Consider the following 18,199-nt stretch of genomic DNA (forward strand, 5'->3'; position numbering starts at 1 on the left):
AAGTAAATTTTAACCCCTAGCTGCTGATGGCAGGCTGACTAGGAGGAGTTCTTCTCTACCACGCGCAACAAAATGACAAGAAGCCTAGTTTAACTAAAAGTAAATAATATCTCGGGAATCTTCGCTTCCTTTGTTACTTCCACAGCTTCATCGTTGGTTGCTTTTTTTTCTTTACGATGGCGTGGGCTTTCCAACTTAGTTGCGCCAGGACTGGGGAAATTTCAGAAGACAACTGAACTGACAGCTACGGTCACACTACTCTGCCAGTCAGCTCTCCTCCTCTGCCCTTGTCGCTATTTCGTTCCACAACCACTCATTTTTAACGTCACTATTATTACGGTTACAACTAGCATTCACCAACACACAGAACCTTGCTCTAACCCCCGACACATTCTCATCACTCGCACAAAACATAGTCTACAGTAGCTGATGCATAATCTGCGTCCTGTTATTGAAACGGTCAGGGCCTCGCTGCTTCAAAAATGCAGCCTGTTACAGCAAGGTTCATATAGGCCCTAGTAATAATAGCAGTAGTGACGTTAAAAAAGGTTGTAGCGAAAGCGACGAGAGCATAGGAGGAGAGCTGCCTGTCAGAATAGTGTGAGCGCAGCTTAGCTGACAGAAGGCTGGTCGTCTGAAATGTTTTCAATCCTGGCACGCGCAACCGGAGTTGCTGCTCTCTGCACTGGAAAGCCCACGGCTACGTCGTGACGCTAGGGTCCATGGGTAATGTAGGAAATCTCGCCGTCTAACGTTCGTCAGAGCATCGGTTTACCGTTCATAATTTACTGTACTCGGGCGCTACTAGCCAAATTGGCGGGTAGGTATTTTTTTCTACTAGCCAAAATTAATTTTCACCCGTGTTTGGCGGGTTGGCGTGTGTTAATTTAGAGCCCTGGATAAAACTATCATTGTATGTGACATCATCCAATGTGACCTCATTTCCTGTGGAGGTCTTTTTAAGTTCAGCCACTGGTATTGTTCTGCCCCCTTCTTTGTCTGTATCTGTACCTGTTAACACCTATTCAGGGAGAGGGAGTGAGGAGGCCTGTGGATAGGCCTTTGGGCTTAATGGTCTCCTCTCCCCCTTTCTGAAGTTAATAAACCTTGCATTTCTGAATTTCAATTATTGCACTGAAACTGGTCTTAAATATTAATTAGCAGTAAAACCTAGATACTATCAAAACCAAATGTTGTGTACACTAATCAGGACAGAACTATAGAGGTGGTGCAGTAATATGAGAGTTATGTATTTGCTTAAAGCATGCAGTTATTTGAATAGTCATTCCAACTGTGGTGTACATATGATAGGCATATCTGTCAAGCTTTTTTGGAGAAATGAAACGCAATTAGTGATACATATCAGTAATTCACCAACCCGTCGGTGCAGTGTGCTGCGGTCAGAATCCATTGGTTGTTGATGAGGGAACCTCCACAGTAATGTTCAAGGTCCCGTTGTAAACTAACTTGCCAGGGCCAACTTCCTGCTGTACTGTCTTCTCCACCGACTATCCTTTCATTGAGTGTAGGTCTACCACACACTGGAAAAGAGCAGAGACAGAATTAATACAAGGACACAAGACAATTAATTAATCAAAAGGCAAGTTTTCTAGAAAATGTTAAATTGTACTACCCAAATATCTACTCACTACCAGTGAAAATGGAAAGTATGTTTTCTTTTCTACTAGCCAAAGTGTACATTTATGGCCCTGGTTGTGTTACTTAAAAGGCAACATTTGAAGTTGAATGCTGCTGAAAGCCCTGGTGTGGCAATGGTAGTAGGCTACCTGTATTATAAAGTATAAAATTAATTCATATTAGTATTTCATAACACATTGATAAGCAGCAGCAGGACATTTTTTTATCCACAGAAACCAAACAATCAAAATAATGTGGTCATTGTCTGTAAACACATTAATGCAGTGTTCCCAGAAACCTTTTCTTCTGGGACCCCTTTTGGATGGGAGACGGACAATTCATTCAACCGTTGTACGTTTCATAGAAAACGTTTCGTTGAACCTGAAGACGTGTCGTTCAACCCAGAGCCATATAGAAACAGAGTTGCGCAAATGGAGGCCCAGGAAATAAATTGCAGCCCCGCCTTTCAACGAGATTGAGGTCGTCAATCTAAAAGCGGCTGTCTTTCCATAGACTTAACATAGAACCACCACATAAAAAGCCAAAAATAAGGACTAACGAACTATACTGCGGGGTAATCACCACAAATATGTAAACTATCAACTGTCTCTGTAATGATAATCACAACCGTTTTACCATCTGTGATGCTTATCTAAAGTTATTACTACGAACAGCAAGTCTTGTCATATTTCCTGCATTGCATTGCATTTGCTGTGTGCTACGGCCACTTCTAGGAACTAACATTCGTAACGCTGAGCAGTTCTGAGCAGAGCCATACAGACAACAGAGTCAGGCGATCTCCGCTGTCTGCTAGTTCCGACTTCCTCATTAGCAAAATTAGCTGTTTTAGCTTCTCAGTACTGCTCAGCGTTGCGAATGTTAGTTCTTAGTAGTGGGCGTAGCACACAGCAAATGCAATGCGATGCAATGCAGGGAATATGACAAGACTTGCTGTTCGTGAAAGCGTGAAAGTGAAAGCCCATTGGGAAACTCCAACTCCCATTGTCATTGTGACACAGCACACAAGTGAACTCCGCACTGCACACAACGAAATTGCATTTATGCCTCACCCGTGCAAGGGGGCAGCCCTCAGTGGCGCCCCATGGGGAGCAGTGCGGTGGGAAGGTACCATGCTCAGGGTACCTCAGTCATGGAGGAGGATGGGGGAGAGCACTGGTTGATTACTCCCCCCACCAACCTGGCGGGTCGGGAGTCGAACCGGCAACATTTGGGATGCAAGTCTGACGCCCTAACCGCTTACCCATGACTGCCTCGTAGTAATAACTTCAGATAAACATCACAGGTGGTAAAACTGTTGTGATTATCACCACCGAGACAGTTGATAGTTTACATATTTGTGGTGATTACCCCGCAGTATAGTTCGTTAGTCCTTATTTTTGGCTGTTAAGGTGGTGGTTCTGTGTTGAGTCTATGGGAAGACAGCCGCTTTAGGAACTCGTTGAAAGGCGGGGCTGCAATTTAATTCCTGGTCCTCCAATCGCGTAACTCTGTTGTCTGTATGGCTCTGGTTCTGAGACGCTAAACAGCTAATTTTGCTAATGCGGAAGTCGGCCCTAGCACACAGTGGAGATTGCCAGACTCTGTTTCTATATGGCTCTGATTCAACCTTTCGTTTGACTGAGCAGACATTTCGTTCAGGCTACATATTCTGCTGAGCTTCGTTATTATTTGCATTATTATTTGTTATTTTAAAATATAAATCAGCTCTACTGGTCAGTGCCCTTGAATATAGGTCTATGGGGGGGACCGCCATTCCAACATACCGCGATTCCGACATTGACGTTGCATTCCCTCAGCCCCAGACATGACGCAGGTGTATGCTCGCTCCCCTAAAAGCAACTTGGTCTCGGTGTGGCGGTAGCTAAAAGGTGTCGAAATGGCGGTGTTTGTCGGAATGGCGGTATGTAACCGTCTATGGGAGGGCAAGGACAAACTTAATAGCTATTTTCAAAAATAATGAAGCAGTATCTGGGGCGTGTAGGTTACAGTTGCTTTCCTGATTTATCATTTCAGATTCTGGAGACAGATTATTGCTCTTTCCGAATGACATAAGCATGACAAAGGCCATTAAGAGAGGCGAGAGAGAAACGCGGGAGAGATGGCTGCAGCTGGGGCACAGCATGGGGGAAGAGGGAGTTTCATTTGCACACGCTTAGACCCATATGGAAGTTGCGCATGGAAATGCTCAGTTTTAATCATCATTTCGTTTCAACATAATTCAGTGCATCTGGAAAGTATTCACAGCGCATCACGTTTTCCACATTTTATTATGTTACAGCCTTATTCAAAATTGTATTAAAGTAATCTCTGTCCCCAAAATTCTACACAAAATACCCCAGTATGACCATGTGAAAAATTGAGAGTTTTGAAATTGTGTTAAAATTAAAAAGGTGCCTTCAGGTGCCTTTTGGAAAATTGCAGATGGGTTGCCTTGTGCCTTTAACAAAAAATACTTTTCTTGAGAGTGTGAATGCCAGGCGTCTTGTTTGAAGGAAACCAGGCATTGCTCATCACAAGGCAAATACCATCCCTACAGTCAAGCATGGTGGTGGCAGCATCATGCCATTGGGATATTTTTCAGCAGCAGGAACTGGCAGACTAGTCAGGATAGGAGGAAAGATGAATGTAGCAATGTACAGAGACCTCCTGGATGAAAACCTGCTCCTGAGCGCACTTGACCTCAGACAAGAGCGACCGTTCGTTTTGGCATCAGTGGATCTGAGACCTCGGGCAGGGGCCAGGGGCGGAGCAGGGGGAGGGGCATAGGCGCCACGGGGGGCCCCCTCCCAATGTCAATTACTTCGTATGGGCCCCCCTCACAGTATTTTGTGGGCCCTCGATCATCCCAACGTCTCCATGAAGAAGTTTGGATAGTATTTTCTATACTTATCAAGAGTTGGATAATATGGCGACTGGCCGGTATTTATAGCCCATTACGAGGGCAGACCCCAGCAGGACGATGCGACTTTTAAGCACTATTACCAATAACAAAGTATGGTACTTTTTGTTAATACATATCTACAGGTCATTACATGGGTGGCAAAAATAGGCTCAAAAATGTTTCAAACAGCAAAGATCATTAAAGAACGATTTATTCAGGTATTTTACATTGCGGTCTTGAATTGTGGGATATACAAGATTGGCTGTATGCAGAACTCATCCGGCTCTGGCTGTACAATCAAACGCGGCTGTGATGCTGTGCACTGTATCGAAAAAATCCTGGGGAAATTCTTAGTATACTAGTAGTAGATACTCCAGGCTTTCACAAATTCTTCAGTGGTGATTGGGCAGGTGGGTCTCTAATGCCTGGATCAAACTACACGATTCTCAACCCGATTCTCGGCTGAAAACCCCCCTTTCAACAATCGCTGGAACATTACCCCCCAGGACCATCGCAAGCTATTGTCGGGAAAGATTTCCTCGTCGTGGTCGACGTTCTAAGATAGAACTTTGCAAATCGCAAATGGTAGAAATCAAACACTGTTTGATATTTGCCACTGGAAATAGAACGTCGGGCATTGTCTCGGAGGCTGCGAGCAGCGATAAGATTGACAGTTGCGATTCTCTTCTAGTGTGCGGTGCACCACGACGTCAAAATCGGACACACAATCGTGAGTCGTGTAGTTTGAGCCTGGCTTCACCCACCCAAACTATTTTTCACCAATCAATACCAGATATGCTTTTTGTTATGTATTTTCGCTTTATCCACGCGGCATGGGGTTCACTCAGTCTCTCCACTGACAGTTTAAAGCCTGGCTCAAACTACACAATTATTGGCCCGATTCTCGGCTGAAAACCCCCCTTACAACAATCGCTGGAACGTTACCCCCACACAATCGCGAGTCGTGTAGTTTGAGCCTGGCTTTACATTTAGCCTGCACAATGGGAAACAACAGAGAACATATTCTTTCAGTACGGTTTAAAATGAGCTGGGTGCTACAGCCAGGGACTACTTTGATCTTGGACCTTATTGACAACGAATAGGATAGGCGTCTTGATGAACTTCACGGATATCGCCAAGTTTGAAAGGTAGGCCAAGTCATGTTTACTTAATAGCACCGCCGAGTGCCAATGATTATTCTATACTGTTTCGGCACTGATAACAAAGTTGAGTTTCTACTGAAGTGATTCTTGCTGTGTACCGTAGCCTACCGTCGGCTGTTCTCGCATTTTAATAATGGAATGTTGTGAAGTAAAGTCATGAGTCGTGGCCGATGGACTGAAGCTAGCCTAGCCCTCTTGCAGAGAAGGCTGCCTACTCTTCTCTGTTAGTTGTGATGCTGTTGCACCATTGGCTACTCTCAATGTGTTGCAATGACAGCGCAACCTTTTCTGGCTGTCATCGCGAAAATCAGTAGGGTCTGTGTGACAACAATCGGGAAGAAAGGGAGACATAGCATTTGTTGCTTTATTCTATCATCTTTCGCGCAGAGGGCTGATGGGGATCTGGTATCATGTGGAAACTCTGTTGGTATGCGTGGGTTTGTGTCGCTTGTCTGTCACCTTCTCTAGTGACGGAACAGGTGAAGCTGCTGTCTTCATCCTCCCCAATAGAGGAGAACTGGACAAAGCCTGGAGGATCACTGGTGATATGCGATTCGATCCAGGACCGGTAACTTGACACTCTGGTGTAGACCCCGGGGAAACCTTCTCGAGCACATCCGTATCCAAAACTGACTAGTCCAGACTGGATCCACACTGAGTTCTGTTGGTTTACCATTGGACCACCTGAGTCTCCCTGGAATTAAGGACATGTATATCTTTTGTCACATTAACATTTAATTCCCCTTAAAAAACATTAGAACATGCATTGCCTTGTCAATTTTGAAAAGTTGAAAAATCATGTTTTTTTATCATTACTCTTCAATTGTTTATCTAGTAGATTCACTTTAGAATAATAAAAGTAACTTTTGTAAAACCTTCTATGAAGCGCATATCTATAGTGCATCATGAGCGCATTTATAACAAATTATAAGGCACATTATAATTACTTACAACGCATTACGACTACACCCATGATGTTTCACAATATTTTATGTTAACAGTAACGAATAACCATGAATCTAGCTTATAATGCTTTATAAATCCAAGGTTGTTATGAGTGCTCGTGACTGGATATAAACTACAGACTGCCTGATGGGGCTTACAGTACACTATGATGCATTGTAGATGTGTAATATATAGTGCATTACAGATGCGTCCATATTAACTTCACTTTACTTAGAGCACACATTGACAACTTGTGATCTCACATGGAACATTATAGCATTTAATGAGCCCTTATGACAGTTTATCACCCAGGTCTGCGCATAGAGGGGTATATGTAGTCATAATGTACTATATGCTCCATCAGGCAGCCTGTAGTTTATAGCAAGTCATGAGCACTCATGACAGCCTTGGATTTATAAAGCATTTTAAGCCAGATTCATGGTTATTCATAAATGTTAATATAAAGCATCATGAAGCATAATGAGTGTAGTCATGATACGTTGCAAGTAATTATAATGCGTATTACAATTTGTTGTAAATGCGCTTATAATTCGCTATAGATATGGGCTTTAAGCAAAGTGTTACTGTAACTATTACATCTGCACTGTTGTATCAGTTTGAAATCCAGTTGACATTGTAATTAGGGCTGGGCGATATGGAAAAACAAAAATCACGATAACGATATATATCACGACATACAGTATATCACGAAAGTGAATACACCCCTCACAGTTTTGCAGATTTTTGAGTATATCTTTTCATAGGAAAGCATTACAGAAATTTAACTTTGACACAATGATTAGTGACCTTTTAACAACATATTTAACCGCTTAAATTTCTTGTTCACTCAGAAAAAAACAAAATACAGCCATTAATGTTTGAACATGTACTCACAAAAGTGAGTACACCCCAGATTAAAATCCGGTAGAGAAGGGGCTATGTTGGCTCGAATCGTCTCGAAATGAAAAGGGATGACAAGGGAGGTAATCAGTGTGCGTTTCAACCTTTCTTTGCGTTGAACTTTTAAATGTTGAGTCTGCATCTGGCTTAAATAGATTGGTGTGAGATTTGAATGCAATCCTATGGAGAATATCATGATCTGCTTCAGTAGTCACAGTGCATGTTGACATGCATGTTTCTTTTAGGTGTATTTCAGATTGCCAATGTTGACAGCATTCATGCATCCCCAAACCATGTCAGTCCCACTACCATGCTTGGCTAGTGAGAGGATACACCTTTTTTGTAAAACTCACTTGTTTACCACCACACATGCTTGACACCATCTAAGGCAAATTTGTTTATCTTGGTCTCTTCAGATCACACAACATGGTTCCAGTGATCCATATCCTTGGTCTGTTCATCTCTCTTGAGACCAAGATAAACAAATTTGCTTTAGATGGTGTCAAGCATGTGTGGTGGTAAACAAGTGAGTTTTACAAAAAAGGTGTATCCTCTCATAAGCCAAGCATGGTAGTGGGACTGGCATGGTTTGGGGATGCATGAATGCTGTCAACATTGGCAATCTGAAATACACCTAAAAGAAAGATACATGTCAACATGCACTGTGACTACTGAAGCAGATCATGACATTCTCCATAGGATTGCATTCAAATCTCCACCAATCTATTTAAGCCAGATGCAGACTCAAAATGTAAAAGTTCAATGCAAAGAAAGGTTGAAACGCACACTGATGACCTCCCTTGTCATCCCTTTTCATTTCGTTTCATTTCGAGACGATTCGAGCCAACATAGCTCCTTCTCTACCGGATTTTAATCTGGGGTGTACTCACTTTTGTGAGTACATGTTCAAACATTAATGGCTGTATTTTGTTTTTTTTCTGAGTGAACAAGAAATTTAAGCGGTTAAATATGTTGTTAAAAGGTCACTAATCATTGTGTCAAAGTTACATTTCTGTAATGCTTTCCTATGAAAAGATATACTCAAAAATCTGCAAAACTGTGAGGGGTGTATTCACTTTCGTGATATACTGTAGCACAGTTCCATATGTTTTCAGTTATTCTCTTTATTTGCTCTTTAATTTTTCATGGATCTTATTATCCTTATTTTTACAGTTACATTAACTTATAGTGTGTATTGTGACAACATGAAATGTAATTAAATGATATTCAATTGTATAAAATTGAAAAAATTGCTATCATGATATAAACGATATAGGAGAAAGGTCACAATATACACTTTTATATCACGATAACGATATATATCGTCATATTGCCCAGCCCTAATTGTAATGCACGGTGCATGAATACCTGACAGGCGTCCTTGCCCCCATCCAGCAGACCAGAACAGATCATGTTTTGGGTTATTGGCCAATCTAGGGGTTGGTAGAAGCAGTCACATTGTCTATTCCCTATCACTGGCACCTCAACCTCCTGTAATGTCCCAGGATGTGGAAGGGACTCTGAAAGTGAGATACACAGAACAACATCCTCAAATACTGTAAAGAAAAAGGTTTAGAAACATGACTTCAAACTCCAAAATTACATGTATAGTTACATTAACTGGTATTTTTTTGAGTAATACCTCCTTCGTTAATGTCTCCCCAGCCAGTCGCCCAACTGGCCGTGCCATTGTGAAACACACTGTTGCTGTCTGCTAGGCAAACAGGGCTGATGTAGTCATTAAAGGTCACAGGCGTGCTCATCTGAAGTAATGCAATGTCATTGTCCAATGTCCAATCATCATACTCTGGATGCACAATGACCTCAGTCAATGTGTTTGTCAACTCGTTGGCTGAGGGGATATCCAGGTCCTTCACGCCAAGACGAACAGTCCACCTGGCCATATCAGCACTTGAAATCCTGTTGATACATATAATAATTGATATAATATACAGAGTGGGACATATGGTCTGCTTTTTATTCAACAAATGATATTAATGACGTCTTCATAAATGTAAGCATAGGTCTGTAGTTTGGCATATTCTTTCCAAACCTATCCAAAAATGTTAAACGTCCTAACGACTTTGATTCCAGTGTGCAGATACAGTATGCAAGGTGTGTCAAACTACTGAATGTCAGTAGAAACTGGAGCTGAATTGTATGTTTGTACATGCCAAAACCTCCATCACTGGCTGACCTGTAAAATTAATTACATTTAATTAATTAAAACACAATAGGGCATATATTGCCAAAAATATATATGTACTATCATCAAAATTATTTTCCTGGTGAACCAGAAGCTATGTGTTGACGCCCAGGGGGCTGGGCTACACAAACCTTCTGGTGCACCTGTGATTTGCTCTCCTCCTCCGTTTACGAAATAAACGGGGCAGCTCGACGAATCAGGATCGTAGGGAGGGATTTCAGTGGGTATGACGTTTATCGAACGCAACACCCTCCCCCAGGGTAGTTCGGCTGTGCCCGCCCCCTCCCTGAATCACAACAGTAATGGCGGCGTGCGAGGAGTTATCATGCGTCGGGATGGAAGCAGCAATTTCAGCGGTGTTATCCAAAATACCTCAAGTTGATTTTCTAAAGGACGTTGTTCTGTTTTGGTTCCCGACCTGGCGGCGGTTACGTGACGACACGTCCTACGTCACAAAGCTTCAACGTGAGTGGTCGAAGTGTCATGTCATTCATATGAGGTTGCTCCAACCGCGTGCAAGCATCTTTTGACTAAACCCCGCCTGCGGAGACGCGTGAAAGGGCAGTGTGCCAGTAGCCTGTTACTTACAGGCTACTGGTTCACCAGGAAACAAAATTATAGCGTGGAAGATGTCTCTCTATAAAGTATGAAACTGAAGGCATCTGAATATTGCCCCCAATCTGATACATTACATTTTGATGTCCATGCATTGTTTTATCCGTGAAGGAACAACTCTCTCTTAGTTTGTAAGAGGCAATAAAGGTTCATTTCCCAATAAGCGTCCAGGGGATAGTTATGAATCACTGGTGCTGATTGCTATTGGATAAAACCAGGGCTCTAAATTAACTTTTTCCACCACCAGCCAATTTGGCTAGTGGACATTTTTTCTTACCAGCCAAACAGAAGTTCAACTAGCCATTTTTTTAATCTCGCCAAAATAAACTATGCATTAGGCTAGTTTTTTATTATTATTATTATTATTATTATGGTCATTTTGTTCAACTATTTCTACAACACATATAGACTATAGGCCTGCATAGGCTAGCCTACTATATGCCTACATAATAAGCATATTATAGGCTATATATATATATATTTTTTTTTTAACTTCTGCTTTATTTTTTACTTTCATTAGGCTACTTAGGCCTAATCAATTTGATTAGTTTTTGTTCAATTCCTCTGAAAACAGCTGAATCACATCACACAAGCCACTCACATACAGTATATCACGAAAGTGAATACACCCCTCAGAGTTTTGCAGATTTTTGAGTATATCTTTTCATAGGAAAGCATTACAGAAATGTAACTTTGACACAATGATTAGTGACCTTTTAACAACATATTTAACTGCTTAAATTTCTTGTTCACTCAGAAAAAAATAAAATACAGCCATTAATGTTTGAACATGTACTCACAAAAGTGAGTACACCCCAGATTAAAATCCGGTAGAGAAGGGGCTATGTTGGCTCGAATCGTCTCGAAATGAAACGAAATGAAAAGGGATGACAGGGGAGGTCATCAGTGTGCGTTTCAATCTTTCTTTGCATTGAACTTTTAAATTTTGAGTCTGCATCTTGCTTAAATAGATTGGTGTGAGATTTGAATGCAATCCTATGGAGAATATCATGATCTGCTTCAGTAGTCACAGTGCATGTTGACATGCATGTTTCTTTTCGGTGTATTTCAGATTGCCAATGTTGACAGCTTTCATGCATCCCCAAACCATGTCAGTCCCACTGCCATTCTTGGATAGTGAGAGGATACACCTTTTTTGTAAAACTCACTTGTTTACCACCACACATGCTTGACACCATCTAAAGCAAATTTGTTTATCTTGGTCTCAAGAGAGATGAACAGACCAAGGATATGGATCACTGGAACCATGTTGTGTGATCTGAAGAGACCAAGATAAACAAATTTGCCTTAGATGGTGTCAAGCATGTGTGGTGGTAAACAAGTGAGTTTTACAAAAAAGGTGTATCCTCTCACTAGCCAAGCATGGTAGTGGGACTGACATGGTTTGGGGATGCATGAATGCTGTCAACATTGGCAATCTGAAATACACCTAAAAGAAACATGCATGTCAACATGCACTGTGACTACTGAAGCAGATCATGATATTCTCCATAGGATTGCATTCAAATCTCACACCAATCTATTTAAGCCAGATGCAGACTCAACATTTAAAAGTTCAACGCAAAGAAAGGTTGAAACGCACACTGATTACCCTCCTTGTCATCCCTTTTCATTTCGAGACGATTCGAGCCAACATAGCCCCTTCTCTACCGGATTTTAATCTGGGGTGTACTCACTTTTGTGAGTACATGTTCAAACATTAATGGCTGTATTTTGTTTTTTTCTGAGTGAACAAGAAATTTAAGCGGTTAAATATGTTGTTAAAAGGTCACTAATCATTGTGTCAAAGTTAAATTTCTGTAATGCTTTCCTATGAAAAGATATACTCAAAAATCTGCAAAACTGTGAGGGGTGTATTCACTTTCGTGATATACTGTAACAGACCTTTAACATACAGTAACCAAGCACACAGCCAAACCACACAGAAGAGATGAGAGGAAAAGGAGGGGAGAGAGGATAGTCAGCCTGCCAAGCCCCAAAAATATTTGTTTGATGGCATTTTCTGTTAAAAGTTGGCAACCATGCCAGAAGTTATCAGCATGGGCTAAGGTTTCAGAATCACCTGGTTGCCAACACGGAACTTGACCTTTAAGGTCAAATATGAAGGTCAAAAGGTCAACCATGGTCAAATAACAGTGTTATTTAGTTAAAAATTGTTAAAAAGATGTTAAAAGTGGGCAACCATGCCAGAGGTCATCAGCATGGACTAAGGATTCAGAATCAACTTGTTGCCAACACGGAACTTGACCTTTAGGGTCAAATTTAAAGGTCAAAAGGTCAAAAACAATGTATTTTCTGGTTAGTCTCTTTTGGGAACTGTATATTTATGGAATTCTTTTTCAAATGTAAGCAACCATGCTAGATGGTATCAGCATGGACTAAGGTTTCAGAATCACCTGGTTGCCAACATGGAACTTGACCTTTAAGGTCAAATTTGAATGTCAAAAACAATACCTTTTTTGGAGGGGGGCTTCATATTCATGGAATTCTTTTTCAAAAGTTGACAATCATGCTAGAAGTTATCAGCATGGACTAAGGTTTCATGGTCCATGGTTGCCATCATGGAACCTGACCTTTAAGGTCAAATTTGAAGGTCAAAAGGTCAACCGGGGTATAAAAATGTTTTGTTTTTTTGTGATGTGCTTTCATAAAATACAAGTTGTTTGCATTATGTATTGAATTATTAGTACCTGGAGGAGATATTTCATATTATTTAAATCATCTTAGGTGAGTGAAAGTATTGGAACAAATAATTGTAAAGAAAATAAAACACTGTTTTGATGAGGTTTCTCCCGAAGCGGACAGCGGTGTCAAAAGTTGCATTTGGGGTTTTCTGACAGTGGACGGTGGAAGTGGTCGCGAGAGTCACACTTCACCTACTGTAAGTATCAGATGACTCGGGACAGTGATTAATTAACCTTTTAATTCTACTTAAAGCCCCTTTAAACCCAAGTCTTCAGTGAACAACAAAAACAAGGAAATTTGCCTTTCTGTTCCAATACTTTAGGGGACTGTATATTTAGAAGTTATATAGTCTTTATTATTAGGGTATGAGTGAAAGTGATTATTGCAAATTGTCAATAACAAGAATGTAATTGATCATATTGTTTCTTTACTTCAATAATAATTAAAACAATAATTCAAATTCAAATGTGATAGTACATACTGGATATTTATGTATTTAAAGGAGCTATTGTTGCTGTTATTACAAAAAGGTTGTGTCATCCAGATCATGTTCTATCCCTACGGCGTTTAAACATTCTACATTTTAATCACATGCAGGTATACAGGGCTGTCCATTCCTCAGGCAACTGCAGGCATGTATTGCCCACTTGGTTCCACAACCACATCTTATCAGTCCTAAACTACTATGTGGAACTGGAGGTTTCCTTTACCACACAGCCATCAAGTCTACAACTTTCCAACCACCTGTCTCCTCAGTGTCTTTGTTAATATGTACTTTGTCAGACTGCAGTACATTTGCCTGCTGATTTGCTGATGCAAGATGCAATCCATATGCATCACTTGGTGGTAACATATCAATTGCCTTTTTGTCTTCTGAAAATAGTCGATCAATACCCAAAGATAAGCATGGTGCTTTATACAGGTGACACAAAAACTCAAGCCTGGGAAATTGCAACAGAACATTCTACAGTAGTCATGAGAACATCAAGAGAAGTGTGCAATACTTGCTCTACTCTTACTGTAGGTTATTTCCTAACCATGATATGACATATAGCAAATCAGCAAGTGTCCTTCATTGCTATAACCATTTGAAACACATCAGAAATAACTGAAGTCATTATTTTTTTCTATGGAAAGAAGCAAATTCACTGGTGAGCCAAGGCATATCCCATTTCATACCAGCAGCTTAATGTGCTTCACAAAGAAGAATAAAGTAATTGAGATGACCAGAATGAAAATAAAAAAAAATACAAGTTTAAATTAATTTTATGCTAATGAGCTATGATGAATGTCTAAGGATGACAGGCCAGAGCCCCACCATGATAAGCCAAATCAAACATTAAATTATAGGCCTCAATTTGCAGTACCATGCAAACAACTATTTTATGAAAGCACATCACCAAAAACTGATTTTTTATTGATCTCGGTTGACCTTTTGACCTTCAGATTTGATCTTAGAGGTCAAGTTCCATATGGTAACCAGGTGATTCTGAAACTTTAGTCCATGCTGATACGTTCTAGCATGGTTGCCAACTTTTGAAAACAATAATTCCATGGATATAAAGATCCCCAAAAAAGACTAACCAGAAAACACATTGTTTTTGACCTTCATATTTGACCTTAAAGGTCAATTCCCTCTTGGCAACCAGGTGATTCTGAAACCTTAGTCCATGCTGATAACTTCTAGCATGGTTACTAACTTTTGAAAAAGATTTCCACAAACACAGTCCCCCAAAAAGTCAAACCTTAAAATACATAGTGTTTGACCTTTTTAACCTTCAAATTCAATTTTAACTAAATAACATATTGGTACTGTTATTTGACCGTTTTTCACCTTTTGACCTTCAGATTTGATCCTAAAGGTCAAGTTTCCTGTTGGCAACCAGGTGATTCTGAAGCCTTAGCCCATGCTGATAACTTCTGGCATGGTTGCCAACTTTTGAAAAAGAATTCCATGAATATACAGTTCCCAACAAAGACTAGCAAGAAAATACCCTGTTTTTGACCTTTTGGCCTTCAAATTTGACCCTAAAGGTCAAGTTCAGTGTTGGCAACAAGTTGATTCTGAATCCTTAGTCCGGGCTGATGGCTTCTGGCATGGTTGCCCACTTTTAACAACTTTGTAACAATTTTTAACTAAATAACACTGTTATTTGACCGTGGTTGACCTCTTGACCTTCATATTTGACCTTAAAGGTCAAGTTCCGTGTTGGCAACCAGGTGATTCTGAAACCTTAGCCCATGCTGATAACTTCTGGCATGGTTGCCAACTTTTAACAAAAAATGCCATCAAAAGTTTATTTAAGCACCTTAGCTGCTGATGGCAGGCTGACTAGGAGGAGTTCTTCTCTACCACGCGCAACAAAATGACAAGAAGCCTAGTTTAACTAAAAGTAAATAATATCTCGGGAATCTTCGCTTCCTTTGTTACTTCCACAGCTTCGTCGTTGGTTGCTTTTTTTTCTTTACGATGGCGTGGGCTTTCCAACTTAGTTGCGCCAGGACTGGGGAAATTTCAGAAGACAACTGAACTGACAGCTACGGTCACACTACTCTGCCAGTCAGCTCTCCTCCTCTGCCCTTGTCGCTATTTCGTTCCACAACCACTCATTTTTAACGTCACTATTATTACGGTTACAACTAGCATTCACCAACACACAGAACCTTGCTCTAACCCCCGACACATTCTCATCACTCGCACAAAACATAGTCTACAGTAGCTGATGCATAATCTGCGTCCTGTTATTGAAACGGTCAGGGCCTCGCTGCTTCAAAAATGCAGCCTGTTACAGCAAGGTTCATATAGGCCCTAGTAATAATAGCAGTAGTGACGTTAAAAAAGGTTGTAGCGAAAGCGACGAGAGCATAGGAGGAGAGCTGCCTGTCAGAATAGTGTGAGCGCAGCTTAGCTGACAGAAGGCTGGTCGTCTGAAATGTTTTCAATCCTGGCACGCGCAACCGGAGTTGCTGCTCTCTGCACTGGAAAGCCCACGGCTACGTCGTGACGCTAGGGTCCATGGGTAATGTAGGAAATCTCGCCGTCTAACGTTCGTCAGAGCAGCGGTTTACCGTTCATAATTTACTGTACTCGGGCGCTACTAGCCAAATTGGCGGGTAGGTATTTTTTTCTACTATACTAGCCAAAATTAATTTTCACCCGTGTTTGGCGGGTTGGCGTGTGTTAATTTAGAGCCCTGGATAAAACTATCATTGTATGTGACATCATCCAATGTGACCTCATTTCCTGTGGAGGTCTTTTTAAGTTCAGCCACTGGTATTGTTCTGCCCCCTTCTTTGTCTGTATCTGTACCTGTTAACACCTATTCAGGGAGAGGGAGTGAGGAGGCCTGTGGATAGGCCTTTGGGCTTAATGGTCTCCTCTCCCCCTTTCTGAAGCTAATAAACCTTGCATTTCTGAATTTCAACTATTGCACTGAAACTGGTCTTAAATATTAATTAGCAGTAAAACCTAGATACTATCAAAACCAAATGTTGTGTACACTAATCAGGACAGAACTATAGAGGTGGTGCAGTAATATGAGAGTTATGCATTTGCTTAACCCATTGAGGTCTAAGTGCCCTTGAGAGGGCAATTTGACATGTCTCTAAAAACAAATCTGCAACTCTGTGAGTTTTTGTCATTGAAACACATAAGTTACACCATTATAAACCTCAGACCTTCCAGATTTCAAATATATATATATTAAATAAATTATATAGCTGGCCCAATTTAAAGAAAGTGAAAAGAAATCTTTGCATATTCTGTACTCTCTGCCTGTAGCAGCCACACCTATAGCTATTCACATGTAAAGTACCAGTGTTTGAGTGGCTATTCAGAGGTGACAACACGCCCCTTTCAGGTAGGGTAAACACAGCAGACGTAGAGTGACAGGGGGGTTGGGGCTATCAGAGCACATGGGGATTGACAGGGGGGTGTGGGCCATTAGAGGTTTTTCACACCTATCTCTTAAAGCATGCAGTTATTTGAATAGTCATTCCAACTGTGGTGTACATATGATAGGCATATCTGTCAAGCTTTTTTGGAGAAATGAAACGCAATTAGTGATACATATCAGTAATTCACCAACCCGTCGGTGCAGTGTGCTGCGGTCAGAATCCATTGGTTGTTGATGAGGGAACCTCCACAGTAATGTTCAAGGTCCCGTTGTAAACTAACTTGCCAGGGCCAACTTCCTGCTGTACTGTCTTCTCCACCGACTATCCTTTCATTGAGTGTAGGTCTACCACACACTGGAAAAGAGCAGAGACAGAATTAATACAAGGACACAAGACAATTAATTAATCAAAAGGCAAGTTTTCTAGAAAATGTTAAATTGTACTACCCAAATATCTACTCACTACCAGTGAAAATGGAAAGTATGTTTTCTTTTCTACTAGCCAAAGTGTACATTTATGGCCCTGGTTGTGTTACTTAAAAGGCAACATTTGAAGTTGAATGCTGCTGAAAGCCCTGGTGTGGCAATGGTAGTAGGCTACCTGTATTATAAAGTATAAAATTAATTCATATTAGTATTTCATAACACATTGATAAGCAGCAGCAGGACATTTTTTTATCCACAGAAACCAAACAATCAAAATAATGTGGTCATTGTCTGTAAACACATTAATGCAGTGTTCCCAGAAACCTTTTCTTCTGGGACCCCTTTTGGATGGGAGACGGACAATTCATTCAACCGTTGTACGTTTCATAGAAAACGTTTCGTTGAACCTGAAGACGTGTCGTTCAACCCAGAGCCATATAGAAACAGAGTTGCGCAAATGGAGGCCCAGGAAATAAATTGCAGCCCCGCCTTTCAACGAGATTGAGGTCGTCAATCTAAAAGCGGCTGTCTTTCCATAGACTTAACATAGAACCACCACATAAAAAGCCAAAAATAAGGACTAACGAACTATACTGCGGGGTAATCACCACAAATATGTAAACTATCAACTGTCTCTGTAATGATAATCACAACCGTTTTACCATCTGTGATGCTTATCTAAAGTTATTACTACGAACAGCAAGTCTTGTCATATTTCCTGCATTGCATTGCATTTGCTGTGTGCTACGGCCACTTCTAGGAACTAACATTCGTAACGCTGAGCAGTTCTGAGCAGAGCCAT

The 18,199-nt window shown here is 40.9% G+C and overlaps 1 protein-coding gene across 1 annotated transcript; it reads right to left on the reverse strand.

Moving 5' to 3' along the window:
• Nucleotides 1–1,378: 1,378 nt before the first annotated feature.
• Nucleotides 1,379–17,326, reverse strand: LOC134444899 (serine protease 27-like; the record flags this gene model as incomplete). Its single annotated transcript, XM_063194077.1, has 5 exons — nt 1,379–1,541; nt 6,163–6,397; nt 8,917–9,068; nt 9,191–9,468; nt 17,164–17,326. Coding segments are annotated over 5 exons (991 nt in total), but the record flags the coding sequence as incomplete, so codon positions are not given.
• Nucleotides 17,327–18,199: the final 873 nt, after the last annotated feature.

The sequence above is a fragment of the Engraulis encrasicolus genome, unplaced genomic scaffold (assembly GCF_034702125.1).
Source record: "Engraulis encrasicolus isolate BLACKSEA-1 unplaced genomic scaffold, IST_EnEncr_1.0 scaffold_836_np1212, whole genome shotgun sequence".
NCBI classification, from domain to species: domain Eukaryota; kingdom Metazoa; phylum Chordata; class Actinopteri; order Clupeiformes; family Engraulidae; genus Engraulis; species Engraulis encrasicolus.